The sequence below is a fragment of the Elephas maximus genome, chromosome 27, assembly GCF_024166365.1.
Source record: "Elephas maximus indicus isolate mEleMax1 chromosome 27, mEleMax1 primary haplotype, whole genome shotgun sequence".
NCBI lineage: Eukaryota > Metazoa > Chordata > Mammalia > Proboscidea > Elephantidae > Elephas > Elephas maximus.
Window position 1 is genome coordinate 6,123,292 of NC_064845.1, and position 26,713 is coordinate 6,150,004.

The following is a 26,713-nucleotide window of genomic DNA, read 5'->3' on the forward strand; positions in this document are numbered from 1 at the left end:
ATTAACATAACAAAGACAACCCGGTCCCAAATGGGATTATAACCACAGGAATAGAGGTTAGGGTTTACAACACAATGGCGGGGGGGGGGGGGGGGGGTACAATTCAGTCCATAACACCCCTGTTCTAGAATGGTTAGACAACTGGGCAAAGCTGTTTTGTTCTGTTCTAGCCCAATAATCCCCTCTAACATGATTGTTTAACGGGTCCTGTTTGAGGGAGCTGTGGACAAGTTGGAAGCCAGCACTGGGCCTCCCTTCAGCCAGCCTCTGCTTGTGCGTCTTCTTTCAGACTTACCTTAGCAAAACACTTTTCTTGGTGTGCACGCCCTGCTCTTGGTGTGCATGCGCTGCTCTTGGTGTGCACGCTCTGCCCTTGCAGTAACCATATTTTATGCAAATAACACACGCCTTCTGTGTTTGCTTGCTGGCCACATCTTCTCCTCTAGACACCCTCCCAAGGGCCTCCAGGTCAATTCTCTTCCACATATTGCCGTAAAAAAAGTTAGCCCACTTGTGAAAATACCTCCAAGTGATTCAGAATATTTGTACGTGTGTGTGCAATTGCTTGCTTGCTTATTTTTAATATTAAAGAAAAATTTATCAGTTTTTTAACCATCTAAGTAATAGCTTGGTACTGTATTTACCCTTGTAATTGTTGAATATCTCTATTATTTTTTTTAAGTGTGCATGCACTCTTTGTTCAGGTCATTAAATTTCTTGTTCTTTTAATTCGTCGTTTTGTGTTGCCCTACAACTTCATGTTATGCTATCCTGCAGTCCATCTCTTATTCCTACTAAATCTCATAAAAAAGATCTTCAAAGGTTTTTGTTTTTTAAGATGAAGAGCTTTTTACCTACCTTTGGAAATGCTGTGTACTTTTTATTATGATGATGCTGATTTTTTAAATCCAATTTTCAAGTGTGAATATTTCCTTTGGCAGATATTGAAACTTCATTGGGATATGTTTGATAGGTTTTTATGTTGCTTGACCCCTGGAATGTATGCCTGGTGTAGCCAAAGTCCATTTCGAGTGTTAAATTCTTAACATGAAAAAACAGATCTCTGTAAGGTGGAGTTAGAAAGTTAAGTACCACCTTTATCAGCCAGGATTCATTCAGGGGCCAGAAATGACAACAGCTATTTTTACAGAGAGAATTTAATATAAAGATTGTTAAATGACTATTGAGGAAATAATGCTTTTTTATAAAACAGAATGTCCTTCAAAATTATGCCTTCATTAATATTGAAAAGGTCATTTTTTATTTTGTACTTGGTCTTAAAATATTTCAAATCATGTTGAAAAATACGTTTTCTTTTAATTAGCAGGTGGTTCTAAGGAAGGAGGCGCTGGAGCAGTTGATGAAGATGATTTTATAAAAGCCTTTACAGACGTTCCTTCGGTCCAGGTGAGGCTCCCAGCAGGACGGCCTTCCAGGAATAGTGCTCCTCTACCTGCTTATCTAACGATTTTTGTTGCTTTTCTTATTCTTTTTTTTCTTAAATAGCTACATGAATTAAATATTTGACTTATTATTACCAAGCTGTCATTTGTTGGTACTTTTAGGTTTTCAAGTGATATTTTCAGTGAGGGTGAAATAAAATTGAACCCAAACTGTCGAATCACTGTACATTGTCGTGTGTTCTAATTAAAGTTCAGATTCTTGAGTTAATGAGTTCTGAGCCCAGAACCATGTGGGAGATTAGTTGACAGTGGAAATTTGGAAGCCATTTGCATAGAAGGAATTGATGTAGCCAAAGTAAATGTATGCATAAATAAGGCATATAAGTATTATTTCCCTGTTTTAAAAATTAAAATAAATGGCATATTCTCAATAGCCCTCTGCAATTTGACTTTTCATCCAGTACGGTTTTTCATATTTTTGTGCATTATAAAATGTGTGACTCCTGTTTGTTCACTTTGCCGATAGATAATATTCTGTTGTATGAACAGACCACAATTCTGGTGGACGTTTAGGTTGTTTCTAGCTTTTTGCTATTCCGCCGCGTGCTGCGATGAAGATTCTCGTACCTACATCCTTGATTATTTGTAGGGGTTTCTTTAGGGTGTAAACATGGGAGTGCGATTGCATGGTTAGAATTTCCAGCTTTGTTAGATATTACTCTGTAGAGATGGTTGTTCCAGTTTAAACTCTTACAGACTGTTTTTGCAGATAGTCCTCGACTGTCTGTATTACCTTTTCGGCTCTTTGAAAGGAAAAATTGTCCAGTAGGCTATTTAATTTACTTAGATCTTAAAAAGTTGTTGGAAAGCTTTAGAAACTTTTCTGATTTGAGTGTATTTTGTTATACCTTTATTGGGCCCATCTTTCTTATCTGAACATACTTTTTTAAAGAAAAGGAAAAACATAACTTCCGCACACACCTTTTCCTTTTGTATTTTACAGGCCTTTCTTATCGGGGCCAGATTAGTGTTGGAGGAACAAGTAATAAAACTTCCTGAATTTGAACATTTTTTATTGTTCAATGAGCTGCCAGACTTTTAGCATCATGGCATCAGTGAAGCCAAGGGCTCCTCAACTCTATGGAGGGAAAAAAGCTGATTCACAGTTACCCAGTGCTCCTTTACAACTAACCCCCCACCGTCCCCCCAGGCCTTCACCTTCCAAACGTTCCGCACCTTCCATTATGCCTTCTGGAGCATCTGTTCCATAACATCAAGTATTTTATCTTTTACAGGCCTTTCTTATTGGGGCCAGATTAGTGTTGGAGGAACAAGTAGTAAAACTTGCTGAATTTGAACATTTTTTATTGTTAAATCCTTAACAAAAAATCCTTAACCTCGTTTTTTGAGGACCCCTTCAACATCCTTGCCTTAGTTAAAACTTGATTATTTCTTGAAGTTCTTTAAAGGGAACACTATTCATTTTTCTCCACCCACATGCCCTCAGTAATTGATAGTGTCGTTGTTACTATACAAGAACAACAGGGTCTGTGGTTCTTGCTCTCCTCCTTGCCACTTGGTGAGCGTTATTCCAACACCCACTTGTATGAGAGATTCATGCTCTTGGTACGGACTCCTTATTGCTGCCATGTACTGACCTGGACGACTGTCCACTGTTGCCTGGATTTGAATCTCAGCTCTACCACACCAGCTGTCAGCCTTGGGCAAGTTACCTAGTTGCCTTCTCTTAAAATAGGAATGTTAGTGCTTACGCAGAAGGTTTTTGCTCAGGTCAGTTTCCCTGTTGCCTAGACTAGTGCAGTCTTATTAGGTGAACATCTGTTGAATGAGTAAAACAATAACGACATCTGGCTGCCTGGCAACTGGGTCCAGAGGAAACAAAGCCTGTGTCTATCCTGGCTACAGCCTATGAGAACACTGGAGGGAAAAAATATATACTAAAAATACATCCTTTTGACAATATGTTGTAATAAGCATATGAATGCAGTAAGCTGTGTTGTATACCTGAAACTGTCTTGAGAAATTAGGCCTGTCTTTATTAATTATTTGGATGTTTGCATCTTGTTTTTAAATTACAAAGCATTTTAAGAGTATGTTTAAAGCTACTTAAAAAAAACCAAAAAAACTCATGAGGAGGAAAATTGCAAAAGGGGTCACAGGTAAGGTAGAAAGACAAAATGTTTTTTAACATTGTCTATAGTGTATTTTCTGTCTCTACAAAATGATAATAATGATGCTAGAGGGGGAAATAACCTTATTACTTGAAAGGTTGTTTTAAAAATCAGAGCGTAATTTTGATATTGCTTCTGTGAAGAAATATTATAATTCTGAATCTTTCCTTTAAGATCTATTCTAGTCGAGAACTTGAAGAAACATTAAATAAAATCAGGGAAATTTTGTCAGATGACAAGCATGATTGGGATCAGCGTGCCAATGCAGTAAGTTTTTAAAAAATTTCTTATCCCTTTCCTTATTTTTTCAATGTTCGTTTTTAAAAAGATAGGAATTGATGAGTAGTACTGTCTGGTGTCTGGTTATGAAATGGAGAGTCTGGTAGGTAAGATTTCCTTCTGGAAATCATGCTGCCATAATACTGGATATAAAATGGCCTGGTATTTTCTGATTTAGGGTCAGTGTTTTTTTAATCTATCGTATTTTTGTTGTTGAGAATATACATAGCAGAACATACACCAATTCGACAGTTTGTACATGTACAAATCGGTGACATCGATTATGTTCTTTGAATTCTGCAGCCATCCTCACCTTCCTTTTTGGAACTCTCTCTCCACCATTAACATAAACTCACTGCTCCCTAAATTTCCTACCTAATCTTTCGAGTTGCTGTTGTCAATTTGATCTTAGGGTCAGTTTTTATTGTGGATTTGCTTATCAGATAGAACCCGTTCCATCCATTTGTTAGCCTCTCCACCAAAACCAGAAATCCAAATCCATTGCCATCGAGCTAATCCTGACTCATGGCAACCCCGTGTGTTACAGAGTAGACCTGCTCCATAGGGTTTTCTTGGCTGTGATCTTTATCGAAGCAGATCACCAGGGCTTTCTTTTACAGTGCCGCTGGATGACCTTGAACCACCAACCTTTTGATTAGTAGTCAAGCACAAACTGATTACACGACCCAGGGACCTAGCCTCCTAGGTGTACGACTGACCAGGGAAGTGTGAGGCCTCTCTGTGGGGCTGCAGGGCTGCTCTTCGGTACTGCCCTGTATTCGCGTAATGAGGTTTACCAGTGAAGCAGCTCACACCGCCTCTGTGAGCTGAACGTTTTCATAGTACTGACATAAATTCACAACAGAGTGTCCCTTTTGTTTGGTTTTTCTCTTCTCTTACGTATCTCTCATTGAATGTGATGCATATTTCTCACTTACCAAAGAAAAAATCTGGTATCCTTGAATTAAGAATATTTTTATTTAGCCTAAATTCCTTGAGGAAAACATTTGATGAATTTTAAAATAATACTTGCATTGACAAAGGACCCTGTATTTTTAAGTTCGTGAATTTGACACATTTACATGTAAGGCACCAGCTGAGTAGCTAGGAGTCCGCAACAAGCCGGAGAATGGGTTTCATTTGAAGACTCCCATCTGCTCTAAGAGCTCCCAAATGAGCTGGTTGTGAAAATATCCATTTCGATGAATACAATCAAAATGGCCTTGTATGCTATGAACAAAAGATAAATTTTTTAGCTTCTCTTTGTTAGGAAATCTACGTATCTTAAAATGTCAAAATACTGTTTTTAACAGAGGGTTTGTTGCCGCACATTTGTTACATATAGTTTGTTCCTCCCCCTTCAGTCCTGAGGCTAGGCTGGTGCAGGAAAACCTTTGCTATAGGTGATCTGTGGAGAAACGTGACGGATTAAATGGTGTCCCTGTAAAATGTGAACTTTGTACCATTTGGAAACAGCAGATGGTCTTTTCGTCTTTTTTTAATTAGGAAAATGACACAGGCTCATTGCAGTAACTGAATACAAAGGATTATAAACCAAAAGTGAAAGTTCGGTCCCTATTAAGGGAACGCGTGTTTCCATTTCGGGGTATGTCCTTCTCTAGGTGTGTGTGTGCAAACATGAATAATCAGATAAACACGGGTCTGGTTTTGTTTTCACCCTTTGTATAAAAACTAACGGGATCGTTCTGGATATGTTACTTAGTAACTTTTTTTTTTTTTAACTTAACAAACCATGCCTAGTCTGCACACCTGTATAGGTGTCAGGCATGTAAGAGTCACTCAGGTATTATTGAATGCAGATGAGCAGGTACCTGTTTTCCTTAGTTCACAGGTACCTGTATTCCTTAGTTCACAGGTAGCTGTTTTCCTTAGCTCACAGGTAGCTGTATTCCTTAGTTCACAGGTAGCTGTTTTCCTTAGTTCACAGGTACCTGTATTCCTTAGTTCACAGGTAGCTGTTTTCCTTAGTTCACAGGTACCTGTATTCCTTAGTTCACAGGTACCTGTATTCCTTAGTTCACAGGTACCTGTTTTCCTTAGTTCACAGGTAGCTGTATTCCTTAGTTCACAGGTACCTGTTTTCCTTAGTTCACAGGTACCTGTATTCCTTAGTTCACAGGTAGCTGTATTCCTTAGTTCACAGGTACCTGTTTTCCTTAGTTCACAGGTAGCTGTATTCCTTAGTTCACAGGTACCTGTTTTCCTTAGTTCACAGGTACCTGTATTCCTTAGTTCACAGGTACCTGTTTTCCTTAGTTCACAGGTACCTGTATTCCTTAGTTCACAGGTACCTGTTTTCCTTAGTTCACAGGTACCTGTATTTCTTAGTTCACAGGTACCTGTATTCCTTAGTTCACAGGTACCTGTTTTCCTTAGCTCGCAGGTACCTGTTTTCCTTAGCTCGCAGGTACCTGTATTCCTTAGCTCGCAGGTAACTGTATTCTTTAGCTCACAGGTACCTGTATTCCTTAGTTCACAGGTACCTGTATTCCTTAGTTCACAGGTACCTGTTTTCCTTAGCTCACAGGTACCTGTATTCCTTAGTTCACAGGTAGCTGTTTTCCTTAGTTCACAGGTACCTGTATTCCTTAGTTCACAGGTAGCTGTTTTCCTTAGTTCACAGGTACCTGTATTCCTTAGTTCACAGGTACCTGTATTCCTTAGTTCACAGGTACCTGTTTTCCTTAGTTCACAGGTAGCTGTATTCCTTAGTTCACAGGTACCTGTTTTCCTTAGTTCACAGGTACCTGTATTCCTTAGTTCACAGGTAGCTGTTTTCCTTAGTTCACAGGTACCTGTTTTCCTTAGTTCACAGGTAGCTGTATTCCTTAGTTCACAGGTACCTGTATTCCTTAGTTCACAGGTACCTGTATTCCTTAGTTCACAGGTACCTGTTTTCCTTAGTTCACAGGTAGCTGTATTCCTTAGTTCACAGGTACCTGTTTTCCTTAGTTCACAGGTACCTGTATTCCTTAGTTCACAGGTACCTGTTTTCCTTAGTTCACAGGTAGCTGTTTTCCTTAGTTCACAGGTAGCTGTATTCCTTAGTTCACAGGTAGCTGTTTTCCTTAGTTCACAGGTAGCTGTATTCCTTAGTTCACAGGTACCTGTATTTCTTAGTTCACAGGTACCTGTATTTCTTAGTTCACAGGTACCTGTTTTCCTTAGTTCACAGGTACCTGTTTTCCTTAGTTCGCAGGTACCTGTTTTCCTTAGTTCACGGGTGCCTGTATTCCTTAGCTCGCGGGTACCTGTATTCTTTAGCTTGCAGGTACCTGTATTCTTTAGCTCACAGGTACCTGTATTCCTTAGTTCACAGGTACCTGTATTCCTTAGTTCACAGGTACCTGTTTTCCTTAGCTCACAGGTACCTGTATTCCTTAGTTCGCAGGTAACTGTATTCCTTAGTTCGCAGGTAACTGTATTCTTTAGCTCACGGGTACCTGTATTCCTTAGCTCGCGGGTACCTGTATTCCTTAGCTCGCGGGTACCTGTATTCCTTAGCTCGCGGGTACCTGTATTCCTTAGCTCGCGGGTACCTGTATTCCTTAGCTCGCGGGTACCTGTATTCCTTAGCTCGCGGGTACCTGTATTCCTTAGCTCGCGGGTACCTGTATTCCTTAGCTCGCGGGTACCTGTATTCCTTAGCTCGCGGGTACCTGTATTCCTTAGCTCGCGGGTACCTGTATTCCTTAGCTCGCGGGTACCTGTATTCCTTAGCTCACGGGTGCCTGTTTTCCTTAGCTCGCGGGTGCCTGTATTCCTTAGCTCACGGGTACCTGTATTCCTTAGCTCACGGGTACCTGTTTTCCTTAGCTCGCGGGTACCTGTATTCCTTAGCTCGCGGGTACCTGTATTCCTTAGCTCACGGGTACCTGTATTCCTTAGCTCGCAGGTACCTGTTTTCCTTAGCTCGCAGGTACCTGTATTCCTTAGCTCGCAGGTACCTGTATTCCTTAGCTCGCAGGTACCTGTATTCCTTAGCTCGCAGGTACCTGTATTCCTTAGCTCGCAGGTACCTGTATTCCTTAGCTCGCAGGTACCTGTATTCCTTAGCTCGCAGGTACCTGTATTCCTTAGCTCGCAGGTACCTGTATTCCTTAGCTCGCAGGTACCTGTTTTCCTTAGCTCGCAGGTACCTGTATTCCTTAGCTCGCAGGTACCTGTATTCCTTAGCTCGCAGGTAGCTGTATTCCTTAGCTCGCAGGTACCTGTATTCCTTAGCTCGCAGGTACCTGTATTCCTTAGCTCGCAGGTACCTGTATTCCTTAGCTCGCAGGTAGCTGTATTCCTTAGCTCGCAGGTACCTGTATTCCTTAGCTCACAGGTACCTGTTTTCCTTAGCTCACAGGTAGCTGTATTCCTTAGCTCACAGGTACCTGTATTCCTTAGCTCACAGGTACCTGTTTTCCTTAGCTCACAGCCATTCCCATTGGATAGACTTTTAGCTGGGCCTTCATTGGGGTCGCTGTGAGTCGGAATTGGCTTGACAGCAGTGGGCTTTCAGTGATTTTATTTTTCTGCTGTTTCTCACCATGCTGCTGTGAATGCCCTTGTACACGTTTGTAACAGTGGCATTTATTTTTGTAGGTTAGGTTTTGAAATGTGGGGTTGTTGAGTAAAGAGTAGGTGCAATTTTATTTTAGTAGGTACTGCCAAAATATTTTGAACAAAGGTATTAGTCATTTGTAATGTTACTTGTGTTGTTTGAGAGCATTTTTTAAATTTCCTGCTGCAGGATACTATTAAGTCTTTAATTTTTGCCAATCTGAAGGGAGAAATTTATGTATCTTTGTTGTAATTTGTATTTGCATATCTGCTACTAAAGTAGATCATATTTTCATATTTTTTTTGCTCAATTTAGTAATTCTTTCTCTTATTTTATTTTCATTCTTTGTTTAAGGTCTCAGGTGTCATAGGTAAATTCTTCCTACCGTATTGTGTTTTTTTATTTTGTTTTTAATTAACCCTGTATACATGCCTTATAGAATTGCTCTCTTTTTAACGGTGGTTTCCCCTCGATCATATACCCCAAAGTAATATAAATATTCTTTCCGATTTTTTCATAATATTTACAGCTTGTTATTTTTACATTTGCATCTTGAATACATCTGAAGTTAAAAATTTACAAAATCTCAGAATTTAATGTGAAATTATGCGTAGCAATGGTTTTGGTAAACAAACATTTAGCGTCTAAGTATGTGTGAGCACAGATGTGTACCTGTGTGTTTCTCTTTGGATTAATGTAATTTTATTATATGTATTTGGTGTTCACATAGAAAATATTTGGCAACTCTTAGTAAAAAGTATTGCTAACGGTATATAGAGAGGGAGAAAGAGTAGTGTGCTTCACAAATCCAGTGTGATCATGCTGAAATACAGGCATGATGGTGGCTTGATCGTTGTTGGTCTTTGATTTTGTACTTTTGCTGATGGATGAATGTAGTTCCAGATTTGGCCCTTTTAAAAATCGTTTCCCTCACTAGATAGCCGTGATGGTTACATGACGTTGTGAATACACGTAATGCCACTGAATTGTATGTACGTTTTAAAATGGTAAATTTATGCTGTCTGTGTTTTACGATAGAAAAAACCACTCCCTTAAAACTTATCAACTTACACAGTACATGTGTCCATTATGCATATAACTGAGTCTAGAATGTTCTTTTCCAGAAAGTTCTTCTTTTTTGGTTTGTATTACTTATTTTTAAGGTATTTATTGCTACCAGAATGTCTAAGTATAAATACACGAAGACATTATATGTGTTGCATTTAATTTATTAAATTTTGTTTAGGTGGCTCTCTCCCCTTTTTTTGGCATTGCCACCTTTTATGTCAATGATGAAAATTCTCTGTTTCAGCTTAAGAAGATTCGGTCATTGCTCGTGGCTGGAGCTGCGAACTATGACTGCTTTTTCCAACACCTGCGTTTGCTGGATGGCGCACTGAAACTTTCAGCTAAGGATCTCAGATCCCAGGTGGTTAGGGAAGCTTGTATTACTGTAGCGTAAGTATATTCTTTTTGTGATATTTATTTTTTATGAGCAGATTTAGTACGTACTGATTCGGCAGTCATTAAGTAAAGCGGTAGCAGGGTAACCCAAAGAATCATATGTATGACCCAGAAATCCAAGTTACATGAAATGCAAAGGACCTAGAAGAGTCAGAACTTTTGAAAAAGGAGAACGAGGTCAGAGGACTCACACGACCTGATTTCAAGACTTAACGAACACCTACGGTTGTTTGCCAGCCGCATCCCGCACCCAACTAGGTATTTTCATATGCGCCACTATGCCGATTTTTTTTTACATGTTGCTGTAAAAAAATTAGCACAGTGCACTTTAAAAATACCTCGAGCGGGGGAGGGCATGGCTGGCAAACTAACGTAGAAGTTGTGTGTTATTTGCATAAAAGTATGGTATTATAAAGTTTAGTTTGCTATTGGTGAGGATAGACATAAGACCAGTTGGACCAAATAGTCTAGAAACATACCCATGCGTATTTGGTCAATTACGTTTTGACAAAGGGTGAGAGATGTGGCAGCCTGTTTCCGTAAAGATTTACACCTCTGGAAACCCTATGGGGCAGTTCTACTCTGTCCTGCAGGATCGCCATGAGTCAGAATTGACTTGACGGCAGTCGGTTTGTTGTTTGTTTGTTTGTTTTTTTGGTTTAAGGCAAGCCTTTTCAAGATAATGTCCAATAACGATTTTATTGGAATAATTGAATATCTACGGGAAAAAAGTCAGCCTCAGCCTTACTTTATATCACACACAAAAACTAACTTGAAATGGATTACAGGCATAAACATGAAAGCTAAAAAATTGTAAAAGAAAACATAAGAGAAAATCCTCACAATTTTAGTGAGGGTGTAGTTTTTTTAGATAAGATCCAGAAAGCACGAACCTCAAAAAAAAAAAAAAAAAAAAGATAAAGTAGGCATCATCAAAATGAAAGATTTTTACTCTTCCAAAAAATAGTGTGTGTAATATAAGAAAAAACATAATATTTTAGGAATAATTCTAACAAAGGGTATTGATGATATTCTTAGAAAAAAAAAATAAAGCTTTTTGACATATTAAAGAAGTTCTGAAAAATGAAATTTATACTGTATAATAAGTCTTGATATTGAAAAATGTCAGTTAGCACCAAATATGTCAGCCCTCAGATAGATTCAGTGAGTTTCACTGAAAGTCCCAGCAGATTTTGATTCTATAAGTTGTGTGAAAGAACAAAGGCCTGAGGATGACCAGGACCCACCTCAAGAACACAGTGGGGGTGATTTGTGTCACCAGTTTGGAAAAATTACTTAGGAAATCTATGAGTGAAGTCAATGAGGTTCTGGTACTGAGTTAGAGAAGAAGAACATAACAGATATACCAGAAATAGAACTGTCAGTTCGAACCTTGATTTATGCGACAGGTGACACCTGCCTACTTCTGATTTGAGGTTCGTTTTTGCCTATGAGTTTAGACCTGGAAAACTGAAATTATAACTTGAGTCTGCGTATTTCGTTGAATTAAGAACCTGAGTTTTTGGAGTCGACTATCCCAATCATGTATTTTAATAAAATATAACTATATGGAAACCAACCAACACGGCGTGTATTGTCAGAGCTGTCCATCTTAAGTGTTTTAACTAAAATCATCCAATTAAAGTCTAACTTAGGTTAGCTACTAATTTGGAAAAAGAAGACAGATTTCCTTAAAATGATGCAACTAACTAGTGTGGTAGAGTTGTAATTTCAATCAAGAATTCCAAAATCCTTGCCCAAGTCACGGAGTATTTGTGACCAGAAACGTGGTACCATTAACATAGACAATGTCTTGAGCACTGATTTGGGTAAGATTTTGAACTTGTTTTTAAAATACGTTTAACCGAAGATTGATGTTGGGGCATCAAAATGGAAATATCTGCTGAAGAATGGCTACAGGTCAGGCCAGTCAGAGTTATCTGACTGTCATTAACTTAGATTGATTGTCAGATTCCCGAAGTGCCATTGCAGAGAGGTGAGGAAAATGCCAAATTTTGACTTGGGAGCATCCAGGTAAAAGATGGGGAAAAGAAAAGGATATGTCAGTATTTGTACTTCCCTTTCTCTGTCACTAGAATGAATTAAAATAAAAATTCCTGAATTAATTCATTAAAAGAGTATTTTAAAATTCTGTGGTCCTATCTGTGTTTAATGTTAAACCATGTAACAACGTTTTTGTCTTCGTAGCCATCTGTCAACAGTTTTGGGAAACAAGTTTGATCATGGCGCCGAGGCCATTGTGCCCACACTTTTTAATCTCGTCCCCAATAGTGCAAAAGTCATGGCAACTTCTGGATGTGCAGCGATCAGATTCATCATTCGGGTAGGTTGTTTCCTTTCTTTTTATTTAAATGGACTTAAGTCACTGGCGAACTTTTTTTTTTTAACCCCTAAAGGAAAATAGCTATTGAATTATTTTCCTGATAATTAAAACAATACATGGTCAATATAGAACATTTAAGTAATACAGGGGCTAACAAAATAAGTATGCTTGCATATTTACATGTACATGTGTGTACATATATGTCTATATATATGCGTGTGTGTAAAATCACAGGTATTACAGGTAATAATGAAAGATAGCAGGCAGATTCTTAATTTAGCTTTTCATCTGTATCTCTTTTTCAATCATCTAGTTATTGAAGATGCACAAAAGAACAGACTTTTAAAAATTATTCTTCTTTCTTGAATTCCACTCTTCTACAATTAGCAATTGAGTGTGTACTTTTTTTTTCCATACTTCTATCAAACATATTTGCTACACAAATGGAAGATGTGTGTGTGTGTATGAATACACACACACACACACGCACACACACACACACACACCAATCTTGCTACCATTGAGTTGATTTCATCTCATAGTGACCCTATGGGACAGGGAATAACTGCTTCATAGGGTTTCCACGGCTGCAGTCTTTACGGAAGCAGGCTGCCACATCTTTCTTCCTCAGAGCAGCTGGTGGGTTCAAACCACCCACCTTTTGGTTAGCAGCTAAACTTTGCTTGGCCCTTGAACATTATGATAATGCTAGAATCATCTGCTAATATTTTAGTTAAGAATTTTGCACTTGTTTTAATGAATGAGTCTTGTGTAATTTTCTGTATTTTCCTGTGTTTTATGCATTTTGTTATATTATTCTGTTATTAGAGTTTGATGATCTTTGAAATTATCTAATAGTATTTCCAGTGTTTTAGGTTACAGTACAGATTTTAAGAATCTTTGTCATAAGGTTGCATATCCTATTTTCATAATTTAAAAGAATCTCTACTGCTGTAGTTGTGATACCACTTTTTTATGATAATGTTATGCATTTATATTTTTTATACTTGCCAAGGACGTTATTACGGGTCTTTCATGAGCTTCAAGTTGTAGTTTTACTGCTTTCTAGTGTGGTTCTTTAGTTTTTTCTCATTCTTTAGTTTCTGCATTTAAGTTTTGTAAATCCTTTTTTCTACCTGCTTTTTGGCTTATTTTATTTATTTCTGGATCTTTATGCTATGTCTAAATCATTGGGATGCTGGCAAAGCCAAACTCAGAAGAAAATTTACAGCCTCGTAATATTAAGTAAGAAGCTGTGACAGATTACCTAAGGGTGTACCATTCTCTTCGTATTTCTACATCATTTGTCATAGCCGTTTCAGCTGACCTCTGAATTATATAATAATAGTGCTTTCATTTTCAAATGGCTCTTTTGTTCTTATCCTCGTTATTTTCTAATTTCATGATACTCTGCTCAGGAAATTTTATTATATGATTTCTTTTTTTTGTGATTGCGTTGAAATTTTATTAACGTGCTAGTTGATCATCAGCTTATACTCGTAGGCCTTTAGCATTTGTGGAGTATGGGATCCACTGGTAGCGTATGAAGTTCTTTATTCACCACTAAGTCAGTCTTAATGTTTATGCTATTTCAAATTCTTTATAGTCTCGTTTTATCTGGCCAATTCCGATTATAGGTTTTGTCAGTTTATTTTCCTAACAGCTCTTGGTCACAGTTTTTGACTGTTAGCATCTCGAAATGCTATTTTTTCTGCTTTATTTTTTCATTGTGTTTTCTTTTTATCTGTTTCTTGTTTTCTTTTCATCCTCCTGTAATTTAGAAGTTCTGCATTCTTCGTCCATGTTTGTTTTACTTTCCCCTTTTTAAAAACATACACTTTACCTTTCTTGTGCCAGAATTTTTTTCCTAACCACTGAATTCAGTTTAACAAAGACACTTCTATTTTCAGCAGTTGGGATTAACTGTAACGTTTTACTGCTTTTATTCTTGACCAGTGTTATTGGTATACTCTCACTTCTCGTTTTTGAATGGGTCCTAGGTCATTTTAGTTTGACTTCCAGGTTTTTTTCCTTGCACGTTTTGAAATGGCTTTTCTTCGCCCTTACACAAGAACTAAAACCTGACTGCTGCGTTTTAGGTTCACAATCCTTTTGCCTCAGAGCTGTCCTCTTAACTGCTCTTTTTTTCTCTCTGAGATAACCATTTGATTCTTTTATAGCCAAAAAAAAAAAAAAAATTCCATGATTTGTTTCTTCTCTTTCATTCGCCCAGTGTTTTTCTTCTGTTACTCTTGTTATAAACATTTTGAAACTCTTAATGTCGTTTATTACTGCCTGGGTAGCTTTCGCCCTTTGACTTACAGTGGTGCGTGTGCTCAGGATGAATTCTTTTACATTCTGCTTATTTGACAGTACCCCTTCTGCCATTCTTAGGCTTTACACTTTATTCTTTGTTTCCAAATTGCTCATTTGTCGTGAGTTTTGTCCCATGTTTTTGACATAATATCCCATCATCTCATTGAAAAACAAATGTTTTAAATCTCATTTGTGTGTGTGTGTGTTTCCTTTATTTCCCAGAGAACTGCATCCTCAGATAGCTCTCCCTGATTCCTGATTCTTTTCTTCATTCTAGAGAACCTTGTTTTCATTTGTCAACTTGTATTAATACAGTCAAGTCTAAATTGTTATGACTTAGTGTTTGGTCGAATGGTTGTCTGTGATTATAAGGGTCACTCTTCGTCCTTCTTTGGTACAGCTCCTGCTGAATGTGGTACAGCTATAGTTAGGGCTGCATTCCTCCCATCCCAGCCATTATGCTGGACGTGGTTAGCCTACCAGTGGGGCTTGTGTGTGTGTGTGTGTGCGCGCATGCGCACGTGTGTACAGCAGGGTGGGGGGGAGGTTATGAGCGATCAGAGGGGGCTGAATGTGAGAACTCCTATGTAGGCTGTGTAGCTAGGGTATCTGTATGGGTATTACCTCCATATTGTTGTTACGTTGTTAGGTGCCGTTGATTCGGTTCCAACTCATGGCAACCCTGTGTGCAACAGAACAAAACCCTGCCCGGTTCTGCGCCATCCTCACAGTTGTTGTTAACACTTGAGCCCATTGTTGCAGCCACTGTGTCAATCCATCTCGTTGAGGGGCTTCCTCTTTTTCGCTGACCCTCTACTTTACCAAGCATGATGTTCTTCTCCAGGGACTGATCCCTCCTGACAACATGTCCAAAGTATGTGAGACGTAGCCTCACCATCCTGCTTCTAAGGAGCATTCTGGCTGTACTTCTTCCAAGACAGATTTGTTCCTTCTTTTACCTCCGCATTATTGTTATTGTTGTTGTATGCCATTGAGTCGATTCTGACAGTGGTTTCAGAATCTGATTTTATGCTTTTATTGTCCTGTTCTAACTTAAATACTTGAATGTGAAGGAAATAGAAGAAGGGACTTTGCGAAGTTCACAGTAGTTTTGAACTTTTTCTAAAATATGTTTTTCAGCATACTCATGTACCCAGACTCATACCATTAATAACAAGCAATTGCACATCAAAATCCGTTCCTGTGAGGAGGTAAGCTCCGGGGGGATGTTTTTTTTTAACTGTAGCTGTAACGTTGCTTTCTTTAATTCTCAGTCTGTCACAAACGTTGTTTGTTACTAATTTCTTGCTTTCCGGAAACCGTAATAAATTTTTCATCTTATCTCATGTAAAGGAAGGTCCTGGGGCGATGATAATGACCACCGGTTTTAGTTTTATCACATCAAAGCTGTGGTTTATTCGGGACGCTGGATCGCTGTGGGTTTCAGCGAGCACGGCATCTGGAGTTGGGTCCGGGCTAGGGGCCGGCACCTGCCACCAGCTGACCCGCCTTGGTGATCGTTTTAACTGCTCTGGACCTTACTGTCTGTACATGTTGATAGCACTAATGATGTTGATCCCATAGAATTGTAAGGATTAACCAAGATACACATTGCTGAAACTCGCCACAGTGCTCGGAACAAAGTAAGCGGTCTTGTTACTGTGCTCGCCTGCTTGCCTCCGCGTGCACACGAGAGCTTGTGCTCTCTTTCTGTCTGTGATTTCTGCAATTTTTAGTGTCAGCACCATTCACCAGAGGTATTTCTCCTAGGAGCTAGTACAGTATTCGCTTATTCAGCGTTCATGACAGCTTTATGGAACGTGACCACTGCAGATAACGAAAATTGGCTGTCATCCATCAGTTCCTCTGTATGTAGTGCTTGAGTTGACATCCTGTGCCTACGTGGAGATGCCCGTGAGCTAGTTGGAACTCGGACTTAACAGCTGAGGTGGAGAACCAGTACAGGAGATGGAGGATTAGATCTGAAGAGCATAGCTGATAGTCAGAGCTAAGGGTGGATGTTGTTAGTCACATGAAGTGGGCTGAGGTCAGTGCCAGCCAGACAAGCGCCTGTTTAAGAGTGGGTGGAGAAAGAGAAGAAGTGTTAATAGTGAAAGAAAAACGGGACAGAGCTGTGTCATCAGATACCAGGGAAGAAGAGGAACTCAAGAAGGAGACAGTTGAAAAAGCTGAGAACTAGAGGGCTTGGGAGGAAATGTACAAATGTTTACTTCAAAATCACGTGCGGGTATACAGTGTAAATAGGGAAATGTAGAATGCGAGATCCTGTTGGCATGTCTTTCTCGGTCACTATTGTGTATCTTCAGTGTCTAGTGCATAGTAGCTGCTTCATAAATATTTTTAAATTAATAAATGAAATTTGTTATATTTTATAGTAGACAAACATTTTAAGTTAAAATTATGAGGAGCTCCTAAGGTCTTTTTAATAGATTTAGTGTAAGAATAGCTGGAATAAGTTAAGAGGTATTCAACAGTTAAGATCTCCAAAAATTTTTTAACATATAATTCAGGGGGCAAAGTGTAATATTATAGAAGAAAGTGTTAGTGCAGTTCTTAACATAACATGTAATTATAATGTAACTTGTATTTTTCAGGCGCTCCTTTGAGTTCCTAGATTTGCTGTTACAGGAGTGGCAGACTCACTCATTGGAAAGGTACGCAGAAACTCTCCTTCCCTGTGCCCTCCCCCATTGCCACTGCTTCTTTAGAAGTTGGTGGTATTGGTTTTGCATTATTTCTCATTTTGCTTAAAGGTTATTTGTATTGGTTTTCCTTTAAAGATGTGGCGTTGTTCTTCTCTTAATTGTTGCAGCGTGTATAGTATACTTCCTTCTTTGTGGGGTGGATAAGGCCTTCTTAACTAGAATAGGATATGTAAGATACTGCAGGTTGAGTTGGGCGAAATTTTTAATATGTATCTCTACTCATGTGAGAGAGGTTTTCTGAGATACAGCTAATCAAGTAGTGAATGATTTAAGACAGAAGGAAGGGGCATCCTTTCAGAGGAAAGAGGGAAACTGTTGGAAAGTTTCACCTCACCATCATGAGGTGTCGTCGGTCAAGTGTATACTGGGCCGTGCGTAATGTAGCTCTGAGAGGAACGAGAGGAAAACAGTGGGCAGCAGCTGGTCACTGGCTAGTCGCACGGCTCTGTTTTTCATTAGTTTCAAGTTTGAAGCTTGGTAATACCTGCTGATTTCCATTTTTGTGGAAATCCTTAAATCATATATTATCCTGTCACAGCCTATTTTTAAAAGATAGAATTTGTTGTTTAATGTAGGCATGATATAATTCTAGGCTTTCTTTAAATTCTTTGGTGGTAGTTGCTATTCAGTTTGGTCAGATTGTAACTGATTAGCCTCTTAGCAAATTGTTGTTTACAGTGGGTGAGTGACTTAGAAACCACATGGAAGTTTTTTTTTTTTTTAATTAAAAAAGGTGAAATTTGAGTACTGTATATTTATAAATTTATATTGGATTCCTTATAAAAATAATTGTTGTCAGGGTTATAGTGAGTGAATTATTAGAAGGAAACCATGCATGAGTAGAATACATGGGGTGGGCTCTTAGAACAATCCTGCTGTCTTAGATTTATTGTAATGCACTAACAAATCCATTCACTTGCCCCTTTGTCATTGATGTTAACATATAGGCAGTATCGTTGGTGGTGAAATACACACCTTTATACAAGAATATAATGATAGATATTTATTTTATAGACATGCAGCTGTCTTGGTTGAAACAATTAAGAAGGGAATTCATGATGCTGATGCTGAGGCCAGAGTGGAGGCAAGAAAGTAAGTTTACAGTGTGTTTTTGTGACATTTTAACCAGACTTTGGTCTTTTCTCTGAAAGGAGTTGTACTGGGAGAATAAACATATCAGAGGCGTCCCAAGTATTCTGCTTCCCTAGTTCGTTGATACAGTTTGGATTGGTGTTTCTCCATTAAATCTTCACTAGCCGACTGACTGGTCTGTGTAGTCATCAGTGTTGCTATCCCATCACAACCTTGTCACTTTCATTGTAAATAAAAATCACTAATGTGTTGAACATGTGTACCTAATGTTCTGTGAGGCACTTGGCAGACATTATTTTCTAATTGTTAAAATGATTCCACAAAGTGGATGTTACCTCCATGGGTAGCGGCTGAGGTTTGGAGATTTTGCAGTTTTCTCGGGGCCGGGTAAACCGTGAGCGGCACAGCCAAGTTTCAAACTGAGGTCTGCTTTCATGGTCTACTGTGTTTCTGCTGAAACGTGTTGAATTTATCCACATCGCACTTAGTAGATGTATTAAAACCTGTGGGCTCATCTTTATTCTTCCTGAACGTGTGCATTTTGCTGTTAATGCCTAATCATAGAAGCTGTTACCTCATGCCCTTTTCTTTTCCTTCTTGTTTGTTTTACAGGACATACATGGGTCTTAGAAACCACTTTCCTGGTGAAGCTGAGACATTGTATAATTCCCTGGAGCCATCTTATCAGAAGAGTCTTCAAACTTACTTAAAGAGTTCTGGCAGCGTGGCATCTCTTCCTCAGTCAGACAGGTCCTCATCCAGCTCACAAGAAAGTCTCAAGTAAGGTTCATTTATGTGATCATTACTGATTTCTTCTTGCCCCCTACTCCCCAAAGTTACTTAAGTTGTCATTGTTAGTTGCCATTGAGTTGGTTCTAGCCCATGGTGAAGGTTGGTGCTCGGCTACTAGGTGAAAGGTTGATAGTTGGAACCCACCGAGAGGTGCCTCAGAAGACAGGCCTAGCAGCCTGCTTCAGAAAGGTCACGGCCTTCAAAACCCTGTGGAGCAGTTCTACTCCACGCACATGGGGTCGCCATGAGCACTTAAGTTGGATGGTTGAGTATCACTTGCATTCACCTAAAGCCTTAAAAAAAAGGTTGATTCAAGTGTACTTAATGTCTTCGGTCTATTTTCTCAAGGGTTGGGTTACATGCTAGCGTGGCTTCTCTGTACACTCATATCTGTGAAGAAGATTGAGAGGCACTGATTTATATACTTTTTTTTAAATTGTGCTTTAAGTGAAGGTTTATAAATCAAGTCAGTCTCTCATACAAAAAGTTATATACACCTTGCTATGTACTCCTAGCTGCTCTCCCCCTCATGAGACCGTACACTCCTTCTCTCCACCCTCTATTCCCCATGTCCATTCAACCAGCTCCTGTCCACTTCTGCTTTCTCATCTTTACTCCTCTCTTACGATCCAGTCCAATCCCTATTTGAACAGTTGGCTTTGGGAATGGTTCCAGTTTTGGGCTAACAGAGGGTCTGGGGACTGTGACCTCCGGGGTCTCTCTAGTCTCACCATTAAGTCTGGTATATACTTTTTTTTAATGTACTAAGAATAAAAAAAAAAAAAATTTTTTTTTTTTATATAAGAATAGTACATAAAATAAGTAACCCATTTCTGGGGCATTGTAATGGAGATTGAGAACTTATTGCAGGAGTGTTACACAGCCCTGGGTGGCTAGTAAAATCTGTATTGCTTTCCTTCCTCACCGCTTGCTCAGCTTAAGAATTCAGCAAATCCCTCGGGGTGCAAAGTTACCCAGTATCTGACTCACTTCTCTGTAACTTCCTTCTCATTATTATGGTGAGATCCATGGATCTTTGCTGCCTTGGCAGCCCTGTCCCTACTTACTGTCGTACTTACCCAGTGAGATTGTCACAAGCTTTCGTGGCCTTTCTGCTTCTCATCAGCGGCTTCTGTCCATCTTCAAGGCTTCCTGCTCTGTGCCAAGTATCTCCAGATTCCCCAGGGAAGAGTGGCTCAAAGAAGGTCAGCCTGCCTCTCTGTAATTTCCTTCTCTTTGGGAGTTTGAACCCCACAGAGATTTCTGGTTGTCTTGGCAGCATCCTGATACAGGGCTGGGATGAGGGTGAGGCAAGAGAGGCACCTATCATGCAGAATTTAAGAGGCACTTGGGTCTTGTGAATACTGTTGTTCTGAAAGTATCATATGCGTATATATGTGTATACATACATTGATACACATACATGTACATGTAGATAAATGCGTGTTTCTATATAAAAGTAGTCTTGCCAAAGTCATGTCTGCATCAGATCAGTCTTCTGGATCTGTCAGTTTACAGGAAATAACATGGAACAGATGAAAATATTGTGATAATATGGGAGTACAACTGGCAAAAATCCCCAGTGTGGGAATTTCTATAGAATAAACAACCGAGTTCCTTCAACACAGAAAATGGGCGGAAATAAAGGAAGCAGGACCTACAGCTTAAAACAATTTTTTTTTTTAATTAATACTTCTTGTGTTTAAGGCGAAACTTTACACAGCAGGTTAGGTTCCAATTTAACAATTTCTTTACAACTTAGTGATACTGTTTACATTTTCACCAAGTGCCACCATTCCCATTCACTCCATCTGGTTGTACCATTTCCAGTTCTCTAGTTTCCCTGCCCCCTTACCTTCTCATCTTTGGCTTCAGAGTAATTTTGGACCATTTGTAAAACAAATTTAGGAGGCGTATCAAACACATTTAATGTGTGGACCTCTTGATTTGAACAAACTAACTATAAAAAATATTAAGGCAAGACTTAATGGTCTGACTGAGACTAGAAGAATCCTGGCGGTCATGGTCCCCAAACCGTCTGTTGGCCCAGGACAGGAACCATTCCCGAAGACAACTCATCAGACATGGAAGGGACTGGACAGTGGGTTGGAGAGAGATGCTGATAAAGAGTGAGCTACTCGTATCAGGAGGACACTTGAGACTGTGTTGGCATCTCCTGTCTGGAGTGGAGATGGGAGGGTAGAGAGGGTTAGAAACTGGCAAAACCGTCACGAAAGGAGATACTGGAAGGAGGGAGCAGGCTGACTCATTAGGGGGAGAGTAAGTGGGAGTATGGAGTAAGGTGTATATAAGCTTTTATGTGACAGACTGACTTGATTTGTAAACTTTCACTTAAAGAACAATAAAAATTATTTTAAAAAAATATTGAGGAAGCTGGGATATCTGAATACCAGGTAGACATTTAATGACATCCATGAATTGTCAGATTTTTAAGGGTGATGACAGTATTGCAGTTTGTTTTTTAAAACAGTGCTTGTATGTTTTTAAGACAGTATTTAATAGTATAGATGAAGAGGGAGGCAGAGAGGGAGAGGGGTGTGTGTCTGTCTGAGGGGTGTGTGTGTCTGTCTGAGGGGTGTGTGTCTGTGTCTGAGGGGAGTGTGTGTGTCTGAGGGGCGTGTGTGTCTGAGGGGGTGTGTGTGTGTCTGAGGGGTGTGTGTGTGTCTGAGGGGTGTGTGTGTGTGTGTCTGAGGGGTGTGTGTGTGTCTGAGGGGGTGTGTGTGTGTCTGAGGGGTGTGTGTGTGTCTGAGGGGGTGTGTGTGTGTCTGAGGGTGTGTGTGTGTGTCTGAGGGGCCGAGACAGTTGGAACAAGGTTAGCAATAAGTTGATGAACGCCGTAGGTGGATGTGGGTACTGGGCGGGTTTTTCTCTACTTTCATATATGTTTGAATTTTTCATTAAAAGTTAACCAAGAAATAAATTGATTAAAAATACATGTCTTGAGGTGGAATTTTTACAGCAACAAACTGAACCTGTTCTTAACCAGGGCTTCAGACTGTTCATTCCAGTTTGCACCCCTGCTGAGAATTTGCATTCCTGCCCCAGATATACTGAATCAGAATCTGCACTTCAAGGAGATCCCCAGGTGATTCTTATGTATAACTTCCTGGGAACTCGTTAGAAATGGAAATTCCTAGCAGGGGTTCAAAGCGCAGTTCTTAACTACACTAAAGAGAATATTCATGTAGTTATTTTTGTGACAACAAACACTAGAAACTGCATAAATTGCCATCAGGAAGGAACTATTTACAAGGTAGTAGAAGCAGAAAAAAAAACTACGGTATTGTTCAAAGAGAGGTAAATTTATTGTGTGGCCTAACGGGTATACAAAGCTACCATTGGTATAAAAAGGGGGGCGTGTGTATAGTCGTCCACCCATACACATAAGCCTAGAGTGTCCCTGGAAGAGGAAAGATAAGGCTTGGTGGTAATGGTTGTCTCTGTGGAGGATCCCATGTGGAAGGAGACTTGCTTTTCCACATATTTTCTACCGTTCTTGTTTCTCCCATGCATGTGTGATGCTTTTTTTTAAAAAACGTAAAAAAGAAAAGAAAACATTTTGAAGCCTGTTCTCTGTGGCTTCTCTTCTGGTCTTTAGGTGGTGTTCTGTTCGTGGCGGGTCACTGGGTTGTGATTTCAGAGCTCTAAAATGGTTCTAAATAAAGCATTTCCCCCGAGTCGGGTCAGTTGGGGCTCTTAGAAAGACCTATGACCCATGGCCCTAGTTTCAGAAGAGCACCTGTACACAAGCTCAGTGACACACGTTTTTTTAATAAAAGCAGATCTGATCTGATTTCAAAAAATAATTAATGTAAGAGTAATTAACTCATCTAAACATCTATTTAAAATTATGGTGACCGCCTCACCTGAAATGAGCTGTCTTTGTTGCTCTTTCTCAGTTTTATTTTAGTATTCTCAGACTTTAAAGTATACGTGAACCCTAAAGATCTTGTTAAAATGCAGGTTTGTATTCAGGAGGTCTCACTTTTTACAAGCCCCTTGGTGATGCCAAAGCTGTTTGTCCATGGACCATACTTTGAGTAGCAAAATTATTTTACTTAGTACAGTATCTGGCACAGTGGTTAAGCATTTGGCTGCTAACCAAAAGATCGCCAGTTTGAATCCACCAGGTGCTTCTCAGAAACCCTATGGGGCAGTTCTCCTCTGTCCTGTAGGGACACTGTGAGTCGGAATCGACTCGATGGCAGTGGGTTTGGGTTTTGATAGCAACTTTAAACATTTTGTTGTTAGTTGCGGTTGACTCAGTTCTACCTCAGGGCAACCCCATGAGTCGCAGAGTAGAACTGCTCCATAGGGTTTTCCTTGCCGTAATCTTAATGAAAGCAGATCACCAGGCCTATCTTCCACCTTACACCTGGGTGGGTTAACAACTTTAAGTTTTTGGACCTTAAAGTGGCCTCCCTCAATATAAGATGATAGCAATTTTAGAGGACAGTTATAAAAATTATATAACACTGGGTTTAATAATGAACTACCAAATTTACTATTTGATGATATATAACTTAAATAATATTTTTCTGGCATAAATCAGTTTGAGGTTTTTGCTTCCCTCTCCTACCCTTGGTGGCATAATGGTTAAGAACTACGGCTGCTAACCAAAAGGTCAGCAGTTCGAATCCACCAGGTGCTCCCTGGAAACCCTATGGGTCAGCTCTACTCTGTCCTGTAGGGTTGCTATGAGTCGAAATTGACTTGACAGCAAGGGGATTGGTTTTCAGTGTTTCCCCTACCCCTTAAAACTTTATAGATGTACTTTCCAGATCCCGATTACGTACCTATTTAGCTGTATTATGTATCCGTGGGCTGCAGAGTACCATTGTAATTGCTAATGTGTTGTCTTTGGCAGTGGCTCTTAGCCTTTTTTCTGCTGGCCCAGGCAGTGACACTGATAGCGCTGCTGTGGGTAGCAGATTATCTACATGATAGATAACTGCCTGAATTGCCACTGGCCACAACCGTGTGGCTTAGGTGAGAGAGTTACCTGTGTGCTGGTAGTAACCCTGCCTGTCTCTCCTTCTGAGTAAAATAGCAGACTGCATGTGGTTCAGAGCGCTGTCATTGAGGCCTCTGTGCTGGGCACTGATGGGTGCTGAGGACTAGGCTGTACAGAAGTAACCCTGCCTGTCTCTCCCTTTGAGCAAAACAGCAGACTGCAAGTAGTTGAGAGTGCTGTCATTGAGGCTTCTGTGCTGGGCAGTGGTGGTGCTGAGGTCCAGAGTGTACAGAAGTAACCCTGCCCCGTGTTCTGTAGAGCTTACAGTCTTTGCTCACTGCCAGTACTTCATTTTTGCGTCACAGCCTGTTGAGATAACCATTGATCTGTGGTGACATATGTTTGAGAACAATTGTTGTAAAATGATTTGTAAATGAAAGTTAAAATTAGAAGTACTTTGGGAACTTGTAGTTGTAACTTATGTTTTCTTCAGAAAACTCACTGAAGTATTTCACTATTTTCAGAAAAAGTGGTAAATCAAGTCTTCTTACTAAAAGCCCTTATTTTTACTTTGCAGTCGTCCTTTTTCTTCCAAATGGTCTACAGCAAACCCGTCAACTGTGGCTGGAAGAGGTAATGGCCTTTTTAAGAATGGTAGCATACTTTATCTCTAAGGTAGCAACTTTTTAACAGCTTGCAGGTGAGTCACAGTGGAAAAATCATATTACATCCTAACCCAGTACCACACAAATACACTATACCTGTGTGTATGCCTGCGGTGTACAAGTACACTATATGCAGAAGTTCCGTGAAACACTACTTACGCATTCTTGTGATGCACTCTGTTTTTTATTCCATTTCATCCCTTAAAAAATGCTGGTTATGTCCTGGTCATTTGATTTCATGGCCTACTAATGGGACCTGACTCACAGTTGAGGAGCCCTGGTGGCACACTGGTTAAGTGCTTGGCTGCTAACCAAAAGATCGGCAGCTCAAACCCACCAGTCTCTCTGCAGGAGAAGGATGTGGCAGTCTGCTTCTGTAAAGACTATAGCCTTGAAAACCCTATGGGGCAGTTCTGGTCTATCCTAGAGGGTCGCTATGAGTCGGAATATATTCGGCAGCAGTGGGTGGTGGGCGAGGACTCACAGCTATGCTGTAAAATTCCTCACTTTTAAAACTGAAAAACTAACGACCAGCAACTTAATGACTTAGTACTGAAGAGTGTCAGAGCCTGCCTTGAATCTGAGTATCCCTGTTGCTGCTTCAGTTGTTGCATTTTCTGATAGTGAAAAATAAAACTACTGCCATCTGTTGATCAGGTACAGTGCTTTATTTTCATAAACCAGAAACGTCATCTCGTCATCACCAAAACTGTCCTGTGAATTTTGCAGTCAAAGTATGATCACTTTTCTCACTTTCTCCCACTGAGAAAATTGCCCTTAGAAGCTTTCGTTGTGCCAGGATTGAAACTGAGTGGCCCTGACTTTAAAGTACTTTGTAGTATTGTCCATCGTACACTGCTTTCTTGTTTGACCGTTCGTCATCATGGGTTACCTCATGTTGGTTTCACGTCTATGTTATTTTCATGTTGCTAGCAGCGATTTAAAGGAGTCTTGGGGGCGCAGTGGTTAAGCGCTTGGCTGCTAACTGAAAGGTCAGCAGTTAGAACCCCCCAGCCGCTCAGCAGGAGAAAGCTTCCGTAAAGATTACAGCCTCGGAAGCTGTATGGGGAAGTTCTGCTCTGTCCTGTAGGGTCGCTATGAGTTGAAATGGATTTGATGGCAGTGGATTCGTTTTTTTGGTTTTGGGGCAGTGATTTAAATAACACAGGTTGCCTTTGCTTTGTCTTCCCTAGTGTCGGCCAGCAGCAGCAAAGCCAGCTCCCTCCCAGGAAGCCTGCAGCGTTCGCGAAGTGACATTGATGTGAATGCCGCTGCTGGTGCCAAGGCACATCACGCTGCCGGGCAGTCAGTGCGGAGCGGGCGCTTAGGTGCAGGCGCCCTGAATCCAGGCTGCTATGCGTCTCTAGGTAAGTCGGCCATTGGGAAGTGGTACAGCGTTCTCACCCCAGTCTCAGTGAAGGCAGGATGATACCTCATGACCTCCCTTCCATTCCTGCTAGTTATGGGTGGTGACACATTTTTTAGTAAGGTTTCATAGTGGGGACACCATTCTGAGGTATCTAAGCTGCCTTGTTCGCACTTGTCCTCCTCCTCATCGTACTGATCAAAGAAACGATCCTCGATTCCATGATTTGCCTGTAGAGTTTTCACACAGCTCTGCAGTTGTGCTGCATCAGGCCACCGGTTACTAAGGGGCTTTGGGAAGGGCATGGGCCTTGTGTCTTGCTTCTCTGTTCTCTTTTCTTTCTCCCACTTTTATCACTGTGCCAAGGAGTGAAAGCCTTTCAGGGACCTGGGAGGACAGCAGAGCTTTTCTGTTTCTAATCACAGCTTTAACGTATATCCCAAAGGCTAGTCAGAGCTCGTTTTTGTATATTTTTATGTCCATCAACTTAAAAGCATGAGGTTGGTTTTCCATGTTGCCTGTCTCTGTG

The 26,713-nt window shown here is 40.1% G+C and overlaps 2 protein-coding genes across 53 annotated transcripts in view; both read left to right on the top strand.

The window, feature by feature from the left end:
* Nucleotides 1-26,713, top strand: part of CLASP2 (cytoplasmic linker associated protein 2) — a 187,083-nt gene that overhangs the window by 84,464 nt on the left and 75,906 nt on the right. For 2 of the 3 annotated variants that reach the window (XM_049871099.1, XM_049871101.1), the window contains exons 9-18: nucleotides 1,328-1,407; nucleotides 3,770-3,862; nucleotides 9,757-9,902; nucleotides 12,117-12,252; nucleotides 15,709-15,779; nucleotides 17,184-17,243; nucleotides 18,309-18,386; nucleotides 18,999-19,166; nucleotides 24,731-24,786; nucleotides 26,012-26,185. In XM_049871099.1, the coding sequence (XP_049727056.1) occupies nucleotides 1,328-1,407; nucleotides 3,770-3,862; nucleotides 9,757-9,902; nucleotides 12,117-12,252; nucleotides 15,709-15,779; nucleotides 17,184-17,243; nucleotides 18,309-18,386; nucleotides 18,999-19,166; nucleotides 24,731-24,786; nucleotides 26,012-26,185 (1,062 nt within the window). Of the gene's footprint in view, nucleotides 1-1,324; nucleotides 1,408-3,769; nucleotides 3,863-9,756; nucleotides 9,903-12,116; nucleotides 12,253-15,708; nucleotides 15,780-17,183; nucleotides 17,244-18,308; nucleotides 18,387-18,998; nucleotides 19,167-24,730; nucleotides 24,787-26,011; nucleotides 26,186-26,713 lie in introns of all 3 variants that reach the window. The other variant, XM_049871100.1, reaches the window with a different exon arrangement.
* Nucleotides 3,875-9,791, top strand: LOC126068484 (uncharacterized). Of its 50 annotated transcripts, XM_049871052.1 has the most exons (5): nucleotides 3,875-6,158; nucleotides 6,231-6,590; nucleotides 6,687-6,710; nucleotides 6,879-6,950; nucleotides 7,023-9,791. In XM_049871052.1, exons 1-5 carry the CDS (start codon nucleotides 5,628-5,630, stop codon nucleotides 8,367-8,369), a joined length of 2,334 nt encoding a protein of 777 aa, XP_049727009.1. In that variant the 5' UTR covers nucleotides 3,875-5,627; the 3' UTR covers nucleotides 8,370-9,791. The 50 variants fall into 50 exon arrangements, with proteins under 50 accessions (XP_049727009.1, XP_049727041.1, XP_049727021.1 ...); XM_049871084.1 differs by lacking the exon at nucleotides 6,231-6,590 and having other exon boundaries at nucleotides 3,875-6,206; XM_049871064.1 differs by lacking the exon at nucleotides 6,687-6,710 and having other exon boundaries at nucleotides 6,231-6,542; nucleotides 6,903-6,950.

What these genes read in the sequence shown, in the direction of transcription:
- LOC126068484 (XM_049871045.1), top strand. Translation starts at nt 5,628, where the DNA reads ATGCCTAGTCTGCACACCTGTATAGGTGTCAGGCATGTAAGAGTCACT. An exon ending in CTGTTTTCCTTAGTTCACAG is followed by an intron (nt 6,207 to 6,446) that starts GTACCTGTATTT and finishes CTTAGTTCACAG; the next exon opens with GTAGCTGTTTTCCTTAGTTC. An exon ending in CTGTATTCCTTAGTTCACAG is followed by an intron (nt 6,951 to 7,022) that starts GTAGCTGTTTTC and finishes CTTAGTTCACAG; the next exon opens with GTACCTGTATTTCTTAGTTC.